This window comes from Anopheles arabiensis, chromosome 2 (assembly GCF_016920715.1).
Source record: "Anopheles arabiensis isolate DONGOLA chromosome 2, AaraD3, whole genome shotgun sequence".
Taxonomy (NCBI): domain Eukaryota; kingdom Metazoa; phylum Arthropoda; class Insecta; order Diptera; family Culicidae; genus Anopheles; species Anopheles arabiensis.
In genome coordinates this window covers 35721340-35739389 of record NC_053517.1, presented here as the reverse complement: position 1 = coordinate 35739389, position 18050 = coordinate 35721340, and the positions used below count along the sequence as shown (strand labels likewise).

The 18050-nt window shown below is 47.3% G+C and overlaps 2 protein-coding genes across 2 annotated transcripts; both read right to left on the bottom strand.

Moving 5' to 3' along the window:
* Positions 1 to 1567: 1567 nt before the first annotated feature.
* On the bottom strand, positions 1568 to 4467 carry LOC120908373. Its single transcript, XM_040319295.1, has one exon. The coding sequence runs from the start codon at positions 4206 to 4208 to the stop codon at positions 2106 to 2108; it is 2103 nt and encodes a 700-aa protein (XP_040175229.1). The 5' UTR covers positions 4209 to 4467; the 3' UTR covers positions 1568 to 2105.
* A 2190-nt stretch (positions 4468 to 6657) lies between these two features.
* Positions 6658 to 10228, bottom strand: LOC120894556 (phosphoenolpyruvate carboxykinase [GTP]). Its single transcript, XM_040297211.1, has 3 exons — positions 9856 to 10228; positions 8497 to 9100; positions 6658 to 8381 (listed from the first exon to the last, which is right to left on the bottom strand). The coding sequence occupies exons 1-3, from the start codon at positions 9882 to 9884 to the stop codon at positions 7062 to 7064; spliced, it is 1953 nt and encodes a 650-aa protein (XP_040153145.1). The 5' UTR covers positions 9885 to 10228; the 3' UTR covers positions 6658 to 7061.
* Between the last annotated feature and the right edge of the window lie 7822 nt (positions 10229 to 18050).

Here is an 18050-nt window from a genome sequence, read left to right as displayed (position 1 = left end):
AAGAAGGGTTCATGTCAGGTTCCAGGCTCGGCATGGGTTCATAATTGGTTCCACGACAGGTGTGGGTTCATGATCGGTTACAGGATCGGTATGGGTTCATCATCGGTTCCATGAACGGTATGGGATCATGGTTAGTGCCAGGGTCAGTTTGAGTGATCGGTCCCAATGTATGGGTTCATGATCAGTTTTTGGATCGGTTTGACCAGTATTTGTTCCTGGAACGTTATGGGTTCATGATAGGTTCCAGGACCGGTATGGGTCCATGATAGGTTACAAGATTGGTATTGGTTCATGATTGGTTCCAGAACCAGGATGGTTTCATGATCGGTTCCAGGACCGGTATTGGTTCATGATCGGTTTCAGGACCGGTATGGATTCATGACAGGACCGGTATGGGTTCATAATTCGTTCTAGGACCGGTAGGGATTCATGATTGGTTCCGAGACCTGTATGGGTTCATGATCAGTTATTGGACCGGTTTGACCAGTATTGGTTCCTGGACCGGTATGGGTTCATGATCGGTTCCAGGACCGGTATAGATTCAGTATGAGATCCAGGACAGGCATAAGGTCAGGTGCAGTTCTTGAACCAGAATATGTAATTTATTGGTGTCAGTACCAGTATGGGTTAGGTTTTGGGTCTCTTAAGGGGTAATTATCTCATTTTAATTGGGTTTCGAGGCCGTTAATTTAAGCGTACTTTTAAGAAGATCTTTGCAATTTATTTGCGCACCCCTGTATGGCCAAATCAACTAATTATTAATAAAAGTTCTTAAATATAAGACTTACAAAATAATGAGCGAATTTCACAAAACATTTCTAACACTATCAAGGAAAAGCCATTTAAAATATCCAAAGCATTGTAGGCAAATCCCCACGAAAGGACATTTCTTTCCAACACCAAAAGAAAGCGTCTTAAACAGCTTAATCACCTTTTCAAATTTGAAAAAGAAAAAAGATTTCTTCTACCCTGTAGTTCCCTTTAGCGAAGATTGAAATGTGGGTTCGAAAGTCCGAGAAAAGGACTGCTTAGCTCATGGATGTGTTACCCGCTTTAGCACGCAGTGGAAAAAAAAAAACCCATTTACCTGTCGTCAGACAATCGGCTCACCATTCCCGTAGTAAATCCGCTTAATGCATCCTAAATTCGCTTTCAAATTCGCATCTACCAAAATCATCCCATCCTGCGCATCAAGTGTCTCGTTTTCACCATCCTTCATTCCGTCTCATCTTTACCTGTTACAGTAGCAAATAGCAACAGCAACTATTTGCATTGTGTCGACATCTATATTACATCGGTATTCAATTCAGGCAGCACGTTACAAACGACAATATATACGGCAGCACAGCTCATCAATCTAACGCAGCAATTCTGCTGCTTCCCTCACGGTGCATCCTACGACAGGTCGGTTGTCACGTGTTCAGCCCTGCCTGTCGAAACGTGACAATGAGTAATGAAATTTTACAATTTGCATACAAAATGCTCTCCGATGCTGATGGTCCTCCCTTGCGAACTTTCAGAGGGGGGAAATATGTGATATTTTTAGGCTTTCTCGCTCCTAGCACTGCCGACAATAATGGAAACGCTTGCATGAGTTTAAGTAACATTGTTTCGAATAATATTAAAAATACAATCATAATAACACACTGATCGGTTAAGTTGTGCCACAAAAGAAGCAGATAAAACAAGGTTGTAATAACCTTTGCAAACTTACACTACTACGAAGCATAACTTATAATAATTTAAGCAAGATTAAATGTTTTGGTGCAACTGAGTTGAGAAAATCGTGTCCGCGATTAAAATTAAACGTAAAACTGCAGCTTGTTTCCGAGTGATGGAAGAAAATTAAATAAAAGTTATGTGAAAATGGTAAATTTCCAACAAATTGCTGCCTTTTGCTTGATTAAAATTCGCTCAAAAAAGCTTTCTTTGGTTCTTTTTGTAGAACAACGCGTGATTACTGTTTCTTTTGGTAAACTGGGATTTGGTGCTGTGCTTAACGATAATAATAATAATAATAATAATAATAATAAAAAAGCGATAATAATGATAAAAAATGGTAATGTCAGGTTGCGCCTTCAGTCTTCCCTCGAAGCCTTCTTCATTTAAATCAATTGTCCCACATGCTGGCCATGATCGCCGTCCAAATCGCCGGACTGCTTGCGAAACACCGACTTCATCATCTGCTTCCGGATGTCCTTGGTCGAGCGGCGCAAACTGCTCCGTAACGTGCCCCCGCCGGATGGAGCGGCCGCAATCGGTTTGTACTGGTCCAGCGACGGCTGCCGGAACACGGCACGCGGCTGCTCGGCAATGATGGACATTTCCAGCACCGATTCGCCGGCTTGCTCGGGTTGCTTCGATTCAGCCACGACGACGTTCTCTTCCTCGCCCGTCGTCGGTTTGGCTTTGGCGGTCTGGCGGCGCCTTAAGCTGTGCCGGATGGTAGAAATTAGCCCGTGACCTTCCCCATCGCGCTGCGACGCTGGTTGTTTCTCTTCCCCTTCTTTAAGCGGTTCGTCCGTGTTTGCCGCCTGTCCGCGCGGTATCAATCGACGGAAGCTACGGCGTATAACGTCACGCACTTTGTGTGATTTCACCGGTGCACCAGCTTCGCGTGCTCCTTCTCCCTCCGCCACCTGGCCACCGATCTGTGCCGGATGCTTGAACTCATCGGATGCGGCGATTGCTTCCGACGGCTTGTCCGCGAGCGGCTCTTTCTTGCGGTACGCGCGCTGAAACGGTGCCGGATTGTGTAGCAGCTCTACGTCCTGCTCTTCGTCTTCGAAGTCTTCCACCTCCTCGAACTGTACGTCCGGGTTGGACACGTCGATACGGATCTCTTCCCGCACCGTCGTTTCTTTGGTAATGGTGAACGTCATTTGGTTGCAGTGGGGCATTTCTGCGTGCGTTTCGGTTGTATCAGTCTCATCAATTTTGCTGTTCAGTTCCTTACCGATCGCTACCGGTGTGGCCGGTTTTCTATTTTCTTTGTCTTCCTCCTCCTCCTCCCCCTCATCCTCATCATGCTCCTGATCCACCGCAGCTTCCGGAACCTTCGCATCGTCCTCCAGCTTGGTAAAGTCGCTCTCGTCGTCATCAAGCTCGTGCAGCCGCTGGGACAGATTGCTGATGTGCTTCATGTCGATCAAGCTGCGTCTGACCGATCGACGCCGATGGCCCGTTCCGCTGAACGTGAACGGGGTTGTTTCGCCCTGCCGCTGCTTTCTTGCCTTCGCTTCGTTGATGCTGTTCTCCAGTTCCAGCTGGTAGCAGTCCAACTTCTCACCGATGTCCGACTCTTCGCTGATGACCGATAGGGACCGTCGTTTGGTCAGCGTGATCGTTACGTTCCTGTTCAGCGTATCTCCCCCATAGCCGGATGCCGCCTTCGTCGGCTCGGGGCTGCAAACAACCATGTTGGCCAGCATTTGGCACGGTGTTAAGGCACTGGGCGGCAGCTCCTGGAAATTGATACGATGCTTCAGTGATGGTGTGAACGGAATGGCAATAGCGTACTGCGGCATCTCCATCGCAGGATTCTCAATGCCAGCCAGTTCCGGTACCGGCAGCCCCCGGCTGCCTGGTGGTGCCTCCGGGGCCGCCTCTTTCGGGCGCACGATCTCGAACGGATTGTATCGTTCCGTTCCCTTCTCTGTCCCGCGAATGTTAAGCGCACTGTTGACGAAGCAGCGGCTCAACTCTTCCGCCTCCTTGCGTTTGCTTTCGTCTCCATCGCGTGGTACCTCGAACGGGTTTACCGGTTGCTTATCGGCGGCGGCCAGATTCAAACCGGGATTCTCGAAACAGCTCTCCTCGAGCGGTGCCGTAGCGGCCGGGTGCATCTGTTTCTTCTTTTTCTTCGGCGGTTTGCGTATCACCTCGAACGGGTTGCACGTGTCGGGCGTGTTCGCTTTCGGGCGCTTGGTTGCACCGGCCAGATCCGCAATCGACTTCACCTCCATGCACGAGTCGGAAAACAGATTGTAGTTCTCTTTGTTCGCCACCCGGAAGGACGGATTCTCGAAGGCACTGCTATCGATCTGCCGATTGTGGATCGGCGTCGACGAAGGGATGCTGAACGTTTGTTCGGTAAAATTAAGGAATGGATTCGTTTCCGCATTCCGCTTGCGCTTCTTTCCCGGAGTTTCCATCATCGCACCGATCGGTGGTTCACAGAAGGCACTTTCCAATGTGGCAAGGGACATCGCAGGACTGCAAGCAGATGTTTGCCCCACCGTTTGGCTGACCTTGGACGAATGGTTGGTATCAAATTTCACCACTTCACTAAACTAATCTTGTTTTAGGTTGGTTGCTTTCACACTGATCATTAGCGTAAATATCATGCATATAAATAAACGGATCTAGTTAAATAAACTGGGACGACTGTATTTTCTACAAATTAGTCCACTTGCTCTGCAGATGGTGCAAGTTTGTTGTCGGTTTCGAATCTAATTTGTTTTTAACCGCTTTTTAACGGCGTCACTGTTTGACAGTAGCAAACAACCTGGACATGGTAAATGACGTTTGAAGGATATTTTCCATAAATAAACTACCAATGAAGCGCAAAAAGTAGCTCAAATTTTCAAAATTTCAGACAAATTACATTATTTAAGTTTTGAAATAACAAAATAACTCCAAAAAATAGTTACATCCGATGAAAAAACATAAAATCTTGTAATCAACAACAAACAATCTACACGAACGCAACTACCGCATATAAACATACGGCCGTTGCTGGAAACAGCCGGCTACCCAACTAACAAAAAAATTATCGACGGTTGTCGAGCTCCAAAAACTACTCGAATGCTGGTCCTGCTCGAATTTGCATCATATATTTTATTTTTTCGAGTGATACATGTTTTTTTTAATACAATGTTTTAAGAAACAAAAAATAAAATTGTTTATTTATTTCACTTGTTTTAAATTCAACACATATGTATATTTTGAGATCAGCTTCGATTGTCCGCGAGAAAACGTGTGCGAAAAAATCTCAACCCAAAAGAAATTAAAAAATACTTTTTTAACACTGGAGCTATGGAGCTTTGCTTTAATTTTCTTAGGGCATTTTATTTTCCAATCATTTAAGCTTAATCTGTGGCGAGTGGGTGTAAAACAAATGCAAGAAAATGTCTACATCATTATAGTAAAACGTCGATTATCCGGTCGATTAAACTGTCAAATTCATATGCACGGTTAAGCCGCCCACCGGTTAATCCGTCCCCAGGCCATCGACGTTCTAATGTATGTATGTAGTATGGAATTGAGATTTTATTACTGATTTGGAATTTCAGCAAAGGTAGGGAAGCAGCGTGATTTACAGTAGAACGTCGATTATCCGGGCAGCTCGGGACCGGACGGTTGCCGGTTAATCGGATAATGGTCCAAGAAATGTCAAATTCATATAAAAATTATAAAATACACTAGTTTTATGATTAATTTACTTTGAATCAATCGATTAATCGTTAGTAGAGTACAATTTTATCAATAACTATAGGTTTTACAACTGTTCATGAACAAAAATGAATTTCGAAAACACCACTAGACACTACAGAGCTGTACAAAAAACTGGTTGTCCACTTGGCTAACGCTGCAAATGTTCGCTGCACGCTTGAACAGCTGTCACATTTATGGGCTCGGTTAAACCGCCCGCCGGTTAATCCGCCCCCGGATAATCGACGTTCTACTGTAGTTTCAGCCCCTTTCGCACACACAATACAGGGTTTCCCATAATATATTGCTTGGTTCCCATACATTTTTGGTTGGTTCGCATATTTTTTGTTTCGTTTTGTTATTTTGTATATTTCCCAGAACTGGTTCAATTATATTGATATCCAATCGGACGATACCAATTAACTATGGGAACGAACCAACAATCTATGGGATACGATGAATAAATCGTGAGACGAGCCCAACAAATTATGGGAACCGACCAATAAATTGTAAAAAAAACCCTGTAAACTAATGATTTAAATATGAAAATTTGAGCCGTGGTATGCTTTAATGAACACTTACAGGAGTGAACCTATGAACCTGTCCTACCAGGCTCATTGATGAATGCTTCAGCTACCCCATATTCAGATGAATATTCAGCTCTTGTCTGCTGAGTTTGAATTTCAACTGAAAGAAAAATATAATACATCAACTAATACCATAAAGCTATATTTGGCTATTACTAAATTCGGGCTCTAATTGGGATCTTGCTTTCTACCCGATTTTATCGTTTAGAACAGACGCCCAAAGGTTGCTAACCATATACTAACTCATCCTGATTTTTATGTAAAAGAACCTCCACAGATCTTATTTTGGATGACAAGAAAATTGGTATACTTGAAATTGGAATCCCCTAGCCTTATCATTAAAACAAATCTTTAGCTAATCCCTTCGATGTCCGAAGACATTTAGATTAAGAGGAGTAGTTTGAGTTGTGTTTCCTTGACACATTTTTACACCAATCGGCCTTTGTGTGCTGGAAGAGGATCGGTTGCTGATTAGCTGTCTCGGTACGCGGCATTGACCGTGGAAACTATGGTAAACAACAAACAGCAATCAAACGATAATCCAACAAGTAACCACAAATATAAATTTTCCATTCAGCTCCCTACTCCTCAAGTTGAACAACAAGCACAGCATTCAGCGAAAAAACAAGGCACTGTGTAAATTGTTGTATTTTTTGTTTTATTTTTAATCTTCTTAGCTTACGTACATTTGTGTTGTGTGCTCCTTATTAGCAGATTGGTGGGCTTGTGTTTTCGTAAAACCAAGCCCACTCCATTTATTCTTCTTCTCCTTATGCTTCTTCTTCTTACAGCGTCTATCACAATACTTACTATAGTGGCTTACGTTACTATGTGCCCTACATTGTTTAATACAAAATATCTACACCTAAACACTCCTGACTCGCGTCTGACTTCGCCTAGCTTTTTGCGTCAGCCCATTCGGCGGCCCTGGTCAATAAACCCTGCCTTTGGTAGAGCTACCTAATTCCTGTCTGTTTCACTTATCTATTAGTGGTTTGTGTCTTGGTTTTTTGTTTTGTCATTCAATCAGTGCAATGCGCATTACATCTTCTCAATGCGACTCTTCAGCTGCTCCAGCTCGGAGGCAATCTCCGCCGGCAGATCCTGGGGCAGCTGGTTGTCGTAGTACTGCTTCACCTCTTCCACCTCCCGCAGCCAGAAGTCCTTTGGAATGGAAAACAGTTCCCGCTCGTTGACCGGGCTGCTCAAACCGTCCAGATTGAGCGAACCTTCCGTCGGCACACGGCCAATCGGCGTCTCCCGGTAGCAGTCGGCGTCATCGATACGGTGCAGGATCCACTCCAGCACGCGGCTGTTCTCGCCGAATCCGGGCCACAGGAACTTGCCGTTCGCATCCTTGCGGAACCAGTTGACATGGAAGATCTTGGGCGCATGGCCACCGGCCGCACTGGCCCGCTGCTCCATGCTCAGCCAGTGCTTCAGATAGTCACCGAAGTTGTAGCCGAAGAATGGCCGCATCGCGAACGGATCGTTCATGATGACCTTGGCCTTGTGTTCCGCGGCCGCCGTACTTTCGCTACGCATCGACGAGCCAACGAACACACCGTGCGACCACGAGTTGGCCTCGTACACCAGCGGCACACCCTGGGGACGGCGGCCACCGAACAGGATGGCCGAGATCGGGACACCCTCCGAGTCTTCCCACGCCGGATCGATGATCGGACACTGGCCGGCGGGTGCACAGAAGCGCGAGTTAGGGTGGGCGGCCGGAGTCTTCGACTCACCCAGCTTCCACGGGTTGCCCAGCCAGTCGGTGATTTCGACATCCGAGGACACCTCCTTCTCCATGCCCTCCCAGAACACGCCACCGTCCGAGGTGGACGCAACGTTCGTGAAGATCGTGTTCTTGTAGATCGTCTCCATCGCGTTCGGATTCGTTTCGGACGAGGTGCCGGGAGCAACGCCGAAGAAACCATTTTCCGGATTGATGGCGCGCAGCTGGCCCTTGGAGTCGAACTTCATCCAGGCGATGTCATCGCCGACACACTCGATCTTGTAGCCCGGCAGCGTGGGGTTCATCATGGCGAGATTCGTCTTGCCGCAGGCCGACGGGAACGCGGCCGCGATGTATTTCTTCACACCGTTCGGATCGGTGATGCCCAGGATCAGCATGTGCTCCGCCAGCCAGCCTTCCCGCTGGGCGATGGTGCTACCGATGCGCAGGGCAAAGCATTTCTTGCCGAGCAGCGAGTTGCCACCGTAACCGGAACCGTACGAAACGATCTCGTTGTTGGCCGGTTTGTGCAGAATGATGGTACGCTCGGGATCGCACGGCCACGACGGCACCGCGATCTTACCGTTGGCGGGTGTGCCAACCGAGTGCAGACACCGGATGAAGTCCTAAAGTAAGAGGAAAGAAAAAAACACCCCACCGTTAGTATGCAAGCCCATGTGCAACTGCCACTCCGAGGCGAACGCCTGTCCGTGCAGAGACTGGGAACGCGCAGAAACTTACCGAGTTGTCGGACAGCTTGTCCAGCACTTCCGCGCCCATGCGCGTCATGATGCGCATCGACGCCACGACGTACGCCGAGTCGGTGATTTCGATGCCGATCTTCGACAGCGGCGATGCGATCGGACCCATCGAGAACGGGACGACAAACATGGTGCGGCCCTTCATGCAGCCCGGGAAGCGGCTCATGATCGCGCGATCGTAGTCGGCGGGCGAGATCCAGTTGCCGAGGGCACCGTTCACGCCCGGCTTCGGCGTCGGGATGGCCTGCTCCGGCCGCTCGGTGCAGATGAACGTCTTCGATTCGACGCGCGCCACATCGGCCGGGTTGGTGCGAGCCAGCCAGCAGTTGTCGTACTTGGGTAGCGGCTTGATCGTGCCCTGGCTGTGCAGCGTTTTCAGCAGCGTGCTGCTTTCGCTCTCACTGCCGTCCACGATGTGGATACGGTCCGGCTGGCACATGGCGGCCGATTCCTCCACGAAGCGGCGCACCTTGTCCGACAGCAGCGACACCTCCCCATTGACGACCGGGAAGCCGCGCAGATGGTTGTACAGGTTCTTGGGCAGCGTCTTTAGCTTCGGGCTGCATCCCAGGGTGGTCGGGAGTCTGAGCAGGGCGAATAGTTTAACCATCGCGGAAGGGAATGGTAAGATAGAACACAGAAAACAAACGCGTTAGCGAACACTGTTTCGAGACGTCGGGTAATGTTTCCAGCAGAACAATGCACTGGAACACACTATGCTCATTGGTAGAACTGGTAGAACGCGGCGAGTTTGAGTGTTAGGAGCAAGAAAAGGGCTCGTCGCACAGCTGTAAGCAGTTACTGAGCCTGTCCGGGCACGGGTGCACGGCTTATATACATACATGTTTCCATCTCAGTTATCAGCCCAGACCGGACTGGCCGCACGTAGGCAAAAAAAAAGAAACATCTCACTCTGACGTAGATAATTTCCTAGCTGATTATCAACTAGATGGGTGACCTACGTCGATCGAGGGATTTAACAGACGTCTACCCGTGGTGGGCAGAAAAGCAGGAAATCCTCAACGATGACAAAACAAATACACCGATACCAAACTGAGGCAATGTCAAAGTGCAAAGGTTTTGCTATCCTCAGCAAGGTTCGGTACGGCTGCCGGGTCGAGATCTTGAGGGGCACGGCCTGATAAGATCACCCATCTATCGGTTCCAAGTCGAGCCGATAGCTTTATCAGAAATCGTGTTATGAGGGTATGTGCACACACACCCCGAGAAAGGTCGGGACGGGATGGCAAGAGGAAGTATTCCAGAGGCACTGTTCTAGAGTCGAGCATGGGTGTGTTCCAGCGGGTTCGGAAGGTCATATGCGGAAAAAGATACTTACGGTGTGTACTGTTCGATGAGCTGAGGCATTTTGTTGGTATGTTAGATAGACACAGGCTGATAAACTTCAAGAAAGATGAGTTGACTAAAGGCAACACAACGGCGACACAATTAACACTGGTATAAATTCACACACGATGACTTGATTAAGCAAGTAGGTAAGCGGAGTAGTAGCTTGAACTGGGATTTAAACTTTTCTTAAACTTTCTAACTTTTTCGCTTAGTGAAGCGTAATTTTTAAGGATCTTTTTATGTTTTTGTTAAGGAAGATGCACTTAGGCACGAGAGTGTAAAACACAGGAGCTTGGAAAACTAGCTTGTTTTCATCTTCTGAATTGGATTGGTTCTGCTGAACTGATGCTGCTACCTTCGGAACCGGGCCTTCTTATATTCGCACCAGCGTGGTACGCTTTCGAGCGCACGGGTAGCGCAAGGGACAGTACGGTACGGCAGGGTAGGGCAGGTCCGGGAGCAAAGGGGGCGCAATTTCGGTGTGTCGGGTAGATGGCGAATCCACTCGGGCGGGAAAGAGACGGAGCGGGACATGAGCGAAAAATAGAACCTGCCACACACGGCACCTTTTTTCTACCTTCCCTTTTCCTGCCGCGCGCGCACTGGCCCGACCTGCGATAAGGGTGCCACAGAGACACACTCGGCAGCACAGTTGTTGGGCCCAAAACTTACCCCCGTCGTATCCGTAGCATCATGGCACTGGGCGTGAGCGAGAGAGAGAGCGAAAGTGAGAGAGCAAGCGAGAGCGACCGAGCTTGGATGCAGCTGATTGGCAGGCTGGCCCAGTACGGAGTGTGTGGGTCCGCACACCCATACCACGAACGAGGGAGCGCGCGCGTTGCTGAGCCCGTGGTGGATGACGCTGCCCTGTTGCCGCGGCCTGTTGTTGTTGTGTCCCTCCCGGTTGCTCCCACGACCTGTTGCGCTTGTTTTGATGGGTGACGTCACAAGTGCGGATGCCCGGGATGGGTGGGTGGGTGTGTGGTGGAATCGCTGTCGCTCGCTGACCACAGCAGCTGTAAGATCCCCTGTCCATCCACTATGCCCGCTCGCTCTCCTTCGTCTCTCGAAGCTTCTTCAGCTGCCCCGCGCTGGTGCGTTTTCTTCCGCGATGGCCACGCGCGCTGCTTATCGTCTCCAGAACACTCGCCGAGCACGCTGTTTCCATCTGATTGATCCGATTTGGGGTGCGCCGGGTGAAGGCGACGCATTGCCGATTGTGGTGCATTGTCTTTCCGCTTGCGATGGCTGCCATTTCCAGCGATGGCACTCTTCCTTCGGGGCCGTCGTAGCAAAAGCGGACAGACGGACGAGCAATTTATGACCCAGTGCAAGGGCAAGGGACGGTTCGCTCAAGGCGACTGGTGGTGGTGTCTTGCGGTGCCCTGCCGAAGAAGGGCTACAGGGCCGAGGACGGCAAAGGACGGGGCTTATTCGTAGGGATGAAATATTGCTGATGTTTTTTTTCTATTTCATGCACATCTTTTTACTCGCTCTGGCCGTGTACCAGCCTTCAGAGTTTTCGCATCATTCACAGTCCTGCAAAACACACCAGCCCCGTTGAACAATTCAATATTTTGGATGGGCCGGTACGATTAGGTGGCTGGCACAGGAAGCTGGGCTTAACCGGTTCAAACTGATCCAGATGGGTTGGGAATTGGCTATTGCCATTGCCCAACGCGTCGGTGTGTGGCGTTATGTGATTCCCTGGACTATTGCTCCCATCCCAGGGTTTAAAGTCCCAGGCTGGGGAGGGTTTACTGCGTTTTGGCGACCGGATCTGCTGACGGTCACAAATTTTGCCGTGCCTTTGCTACGCTTTGGCTTCGTGTTCAGGGCCGGTGCCGATTGTTTGGTCTGGATGAGTGCGGCGTGTGTGTTTGTTCCGTGGGCGTTTGTTATGATGCAATCGATGTTGATGGTGCATCTGTTATTGATTGCAGCATGATGGAATGCTGTTTGTGGTGAAATGTTCTAATGATATACTGGGATTAGCTTCAGACTAGGAAGAAATGTTATTCATCGCGTTTGGGAATTGATTGGCGATATTTTCTTAGTATACAGCTCATAAAGTAGATTTCTAATAATGATAATCAAACTTGAAGAACTGCTCAGAATAAGTCAAAATTTATTACAATCAACATTTCACAATTCTCATTACGACGGAGGTATAAAGTTTTGATGACAAATTGTCTTTTAATTCTTCTTGTACATGCTATCAATCAAAATCTTACCGTTTGGTTAAGTAACACAAATTAATAATAAAAACATAATGATATTTACTAAACACTAATCGTCTGATTTTTTACCTTTCAGTTAGAAATGCTTTGCTAAAGACTAATCATGCTCGCAATAAATTCAGTTCATGGAGTTAATTTTTACTATTATATCAGCCATCAGGTTCTTATGAAATGCAAATGTTTGCATGGTTCTTAGCAAATGTTCGCTGTGCAAAGGTCACTTATCCCTTTCTTACATAATTTAACTGAAAATGAATGGTTTTGGTTTGCACTCTAAACCGAATTCATCAATCAACAGACTCTTTTTACTAAGATTGTTAGCTAAACTATCCAAAATAAACCACTCTTACGCAAATTACCATATCTCAAAAACAAAGAACTACTAGGATGTAAACACAGAATTATTATTTTTTTTTTTAATTTTTACTGTTTTTCAGTGTAGAAAAAAGAGTTGAAATCAATTTTAATGATATAAATAAAAAATAGATGCTATTTACTTTAAGTTCTTCGTTGTTGATATCCAATGGTAACTCACGAGTAACACATTACACGCAGATAGTTCAGTTAAGCATGGATATTGCTCTCTCACTTAAAAACTATGTCAGTGTAAGTAGCTTAGAAATTTTCCACTGTAACGTGTTCAGGTATTTTTTGTAAGATTGGCAATCATGCCTAGTGTCCTCACGAAATAAAGTTCCAAAACGAAGGAAGGACAATGGGCCACCATTCGCTTGGTACTGGACAGGTAAACATTACTTCCAACTTCAATACCTTTTACCAACGACAGCCCAAATCCAACATTTTGGCAGCCATTACGTACCATTCCAGTACTTTTCCACTTCTGGTAATAGTTCGAGGCACAAGACCCGGTGGTTACAACATTTCTAGGCCATCCCTAATATTTCCTCAGCACTGCTCAGCAGCGGATGATGAGTTTACTGCCATGAGTTCTGAGATGCGACAGCGAACAAAGCATAGAACGGGATGGCACAAGCCGCTGATCGATAGACACACACGCAAGCAGAAAAAGGATGCACTGCTAGACGCCGGACGGAAGAATGGAAATTTCCATCCACAATCCTCCTAGATGGCTTGTTTCAGAAGTATGCTTCTTGATGGATGCTGATCATGTACCACTTTATGGCGGTTTGGTGAAGCTTCGAGCCGCTGCGTCTGTACTGCGACTCGGTTACAATCCAGTCGCTAACTGGTACGGTCTGGTTTGGTCCTCTCTTTTCGGGAACTGGTGAATCGAGGGTAGTTTGTCCATGGTGCTTTGTTTAGTTCAATGCCGGATGCGTAACCGTAACGCTAAGAATGAATTACATTTTATTATGGTTAATGGGTGCTTTCATGGATCTAATACGCATTCCGTGAAACATTCGGACAAATAATTTAAATGAAGGTCATAGTTGGATGTAAAAATAGACACATTAGATGCAAGTTTATTGGACTTTTGTTTTGGATGCTGCAAAATACGCAATTATCGTTTGTGTGTGATCAAAAACCCTCTTGAACTTCTTGAACCCCCAGACATCGTAATCGATCTAGAATAGCAAAAATCGCGTTGGTAACTAAAACATTTTCCTCAAAACACTGAATTTTGATTACCGGTAATGACTTTTTTTCGGGTGCATACATTGTCCCGCCAACAACAGACAACACCCATGGCAACACCGAACGCTACCGAGCCGTACCAAAACAAAACTCGCCCCCATTTGCCCTCGCCCCGATCGGCTCGGGCTAATCGGCCGAATCAACCTTTCGCGTTGGCCCCTAGAAAGCGCTCTTGATATCAACAACGTCCAGCCGACCGACCACATTACACGACGGGGACGGGGAATTAGGTCTCTCGCAGCAAGGTCTAATTGGGAGTTCCGCCGATTCCGCCCGGGCGCTTCGTCTTCATTCCAGCAACACATTTCGGTGGGGAAATCGGGCAAGTCATTCTACCGGCTTGACGATAAGGCACCTACGGGTTGCGGGTTTTGCAGTACGCCGTGTTCAATCAAAACAAACCCCGCCCGTCGCGTCCAACGGCCTCGCGCGAGCGTCCCATCCCACTGGCGGGAGTGATAGTACGCGAGTTCAACAGACCTTTTTTCGTGTCGAAACCTTCGAGATTTGCTGCTCGCCATCATGCGAAAGAGCTGCTCATATGCCCGTATTGAACCCCGGACGAGCCCTCGCACGACTGGAGTGATTTTGATGTCCGATAGGAACCGGCTTATCGTACGCCTGGATTCCCCGCACATCCTATCCGCACACACATACACAGCGGATCGGGGACTCGGAAACAAAACACAAACAATCCCTGCCGTGCGTTTGCCTACCCAAGCGGGAGGGTGTGAACAGGGCGGAATGGTATTGCAAAAATAGCAAGACACAGACCGCATATTGACTGGATTCGGTTAGCAACAGCGTTAAACCACAGCCACAGCGAATGGTTTTGTTTTGGGGGAGCAGCGTTGGCTTTCGCTGTGGCGGTGTTGGTAATGGGGACGAGCTCAAAACAAAAATGACATTGACCAGAGACCGAAACAAAACAGGTTCCGCGGAACATGTTCTTCGCATGCAGGTTTTTCTGCGACGCACCCTCAGGAAGATGAGCGGGCTTGTTCGAAGTCAACAGTTTTTTCTTGCTTCGTTTTTGGGGGATCGTTAACGTTTCGAGTGAATCACGCCACTCGATGATTGGCCCGCTTAAAACGGAAGATATTTTTACGCACCTTTTAAATTGGCGCTTGGCGTCGTCGAGACTTTGTCATGCGATGCATACAAACGGTACTCGTAACCAAGCTCACTTTTGAACGTTTTTTACTATTTAATGTGGGAAAATGTGGTCTGATATTTAAACCTTGTTCCACTCAAATACCCTATTTATAAAAAAAGCCCCAGCCCTTACAGGTTGTAGTTATTTCCATGCAACTACACTGCCATTACTGCACCATAACTGGTTGTTTGACTAACAAGAAACGCGACCAAGCCTACCAACTCGGTGAACTTGATTCCTTTACCAGCCTCACTCACAGAGGAATGGGTTAGTGTGGGGGCAAAAATCCTTGAAAGTGTTTAAACTCCCCTATTGCTTTCGTAGCCACGCTTACAGTTGTTTTCGGTCGTACAAAATGATGCAAATAAACGATCGTAGTTACATCAGTGAGCACAGGCTTCTTCTGTTCGGCTGCCTTCGTTTGTTATGATTTTCATCTTTCACCCAGGTTGTGCTTCTACGATTACTAGCATTTCACGGTGATCCGTTCGAAGCGAAGACACCCTTTGCATAGGGGTCGTCAATGAATTCAATAAACGTGTGCCTTTATTTGAGGGTGACAGAATAGGCACGCGCACTAGATTCTAGCGGTACCGGTTGGACGAGAATCAGTTCCGGATCGAACTGGCTAAGCCAGTTCGCGAGCAAATAGAAGCGAATGGAACCGTCCTAACACAGGGCAGGCTTGCCCCGCCAGCCCAGCAAGTTGCGCCAAGTCGAACTTTGATCCGTTGGTGCAGTTGCTCCACTAAAGAGAGCGCGATGCGTTACAGCCCCCTTACAACGAGCTAGTTTTGCTGTGGTTGCAACAGTCCTATGGTATGCGTAGGATGAAATCTTCGAAGGCCTTGATCGCTGATCGACAACTTTTGTCGGACGGTTGTTACAACTCGAAGCAGCAGAGACAAGAGTCGGAAAGCCGTCAACAATGTGTTTACTCCAATGTAGCTTGTCTGTTGAACGGACAGAGAAACGGGAAGCTACAGGGGAATGGAAACGGCCGCACGCTTATCACACAAGTCAAAGCAAGAAGCGTGTCAAGTGCCGAACAGCTTGCCAGCCGGGGACAGGCCCCTGGTAAAAACCGAGCCCCGCGTTGATTGATCCGCAGCTGCCAACGGATCCGCCCGACCCGCTTACTAGTCGTGGTGGCGGCTGACTATGTTTGTGTGCCATTACGAAGTTTATTGGCGACGTTCGGGACGTTGGTTGGAGTGATAAGGGAAAAACGGGGCCGGTGCGCAGCAGCAAAACAACCGCGTTGATGCTCACTGTTGCCAGGCGCTCTAAAATCGCAAACGGTCAACGGGGAGAGAACGAGAGATTGGTTGCGTGCGCGCGCGTGTGTGCATGAGGAGTGGAATGCGATTGGTTCGCGAAACAGCTGATGGGGCAGCAAGTGAACTGGCACGGTGCAGTGTAGGGGAATGTTTGGGGAGTTCGTACCCTGGTGGAGCGGACGGGGTTGAAAACACATTCGCGCGCTTCGTTCGCTTAACTGTTGGAGGCTTGTCTCGCTGGCAACGGCACGTGATTGGTCCATTTGGTCAGGGTCGAACATTTCCTCTGGCTGACGCAAGCTACCGGTTGTGTTCGTCAGCTTGGCATTGCTTCTCTGGGTTTGTACCCTTCGCCGCACACGCATACGCTTTCGGAAACAACACCCCATTCGCATGTTTGCTGACAAAAATACGACCGTTCGCGTTCGTCGATCTTTCCCCCCTTGAGCTGGTGGTAGTAGTAGTAGTAGTAGCAGTAGTATTAGCAGAGGGAAGTTGTTGATGGCGATGCCGGTTTGTTATTGTTTTGATAGAATTCTGCTTGATGGTGATGGAGCCAAGCGAGATCCACGGGAAAGGAGGGGAAGAGAGAGAGATCGATATATTGAGGGAGAAAGAGAAGGCGTAAAAACAAAGAATCTTCTATGAAATTATAGCATGTGTATGTTACCGAGTCGGATCGAAATCACATGATACCATGGCTGAATGGTTCGTTTTGTGCGACAACATGTTGCCTCTGTGCGAGCGTTGTTGTTTGTGCGTCTTCCGTAGGTTTAATCATACGCACGTCAAAGAATGGGGCGCGCATGTGGCGGATATGATCAACATGCGATGCCTAGTTTATGTTTGTACTCAAATATCATTTACAATGTTTAATGTCCACAATCAGAGAAATAAACAAGTTGTCTTGAATATTTACTAAATGCTATCAATGAAAAATTAGTCCATTTTATTTCACGCACAGTGAAACATTGATAAGAAAGAACTCCAGATGTATGGAAAATTTATGTTGACGTGACCGTTTGTTGTGAAAATAATACAGTCATATAAATTTGACCATTCAATACTAAAGCAGAGAGTCAATTTTATACGATTTCACAAGATATTAGTGATTTCTATTATGATCGTTCGTCTAAGGCATTGATTAATAGCAAGCATCCTGCAAGTAATAGTTCATGAATCATCAATCAATTTAGAGTAGGATCAACTATGGCCAATCACAAATTTGGTTGTAGTAAAAATATGGCTTCATTCAGGTTTCATTGTGTTTCATTTAATGTACAGAACACATATATACAGGCGGTCCCGTGGCGGTCTCGAACGACTCAATAACATCTCGAAACCCTGTATAGGCCGGTATGTTCGCGTAGGACGTTACACCAAATAGAAGAAGCAGAAGAAGAACACATATATAAAAGTGTAAATGTGTTTTGCTACAAACCATTGGAATGGATATTCAAAATGATCCACTCTGACAGATTGGAATTCCGTTATCATTCTACCTCTTCATGTTTTTCCGCTCTCACAATGCCCTCTGTACATTGAAGCGTGTTTGTCAACATACTTGAACGCAACAGCTTAATGAACCTAACTATTTGCTTGAAGATGTTATTTATAGAGCATGGTGCTAAATACTGCACTTGAAAAACTAAAGGAAAATACCACACCAATCAATGGCTTTGTGCATCAGCACTCGTCACCGAATGGAATCTCCTCTTACAGCAATGGAACGTGCGAGAGGCTTTTTCGCTGCCAACCGTTGTTACCGCGAGCAATCCGTTCGAATCTGCTACAATTACCAGGGTCAAACGATTTGTTTTGCATCTTCCCATTAAAAAAGGGAACCGTACCGATGGTTTCGAAAGCAATACGCCCGTCGAGGTAAACAAGG

Coding starts and splice junctions, on each gene's coding strand:
- LOC120908373 (XM_040319295.1), bottom strand. CDS start 4,208: ATGTCCCTTGCCACATTGGAAAGTGCCTTCTGTGAACCACCGATCGGT.
- LOC120894556 (XM_040297211.1), bottom strand. CDS start 9,884: ATGCCTCAGCTCATCGAACAGTACACACC. Junction 9,101..9,855: donor CTCATCGAACAGTACACACC/GTAAGTATCTTT, acceptor CGCCCTGCTCAG/ACTCCCGACCACCCTGGGAT. Junction 8,382..8,496: donor ACAAGCTGTCCGACAACTCG/GTAAGTTTCTGC, acceptor CTCTTACTTTAG/GACTTCATCCGGTGTCTGCA.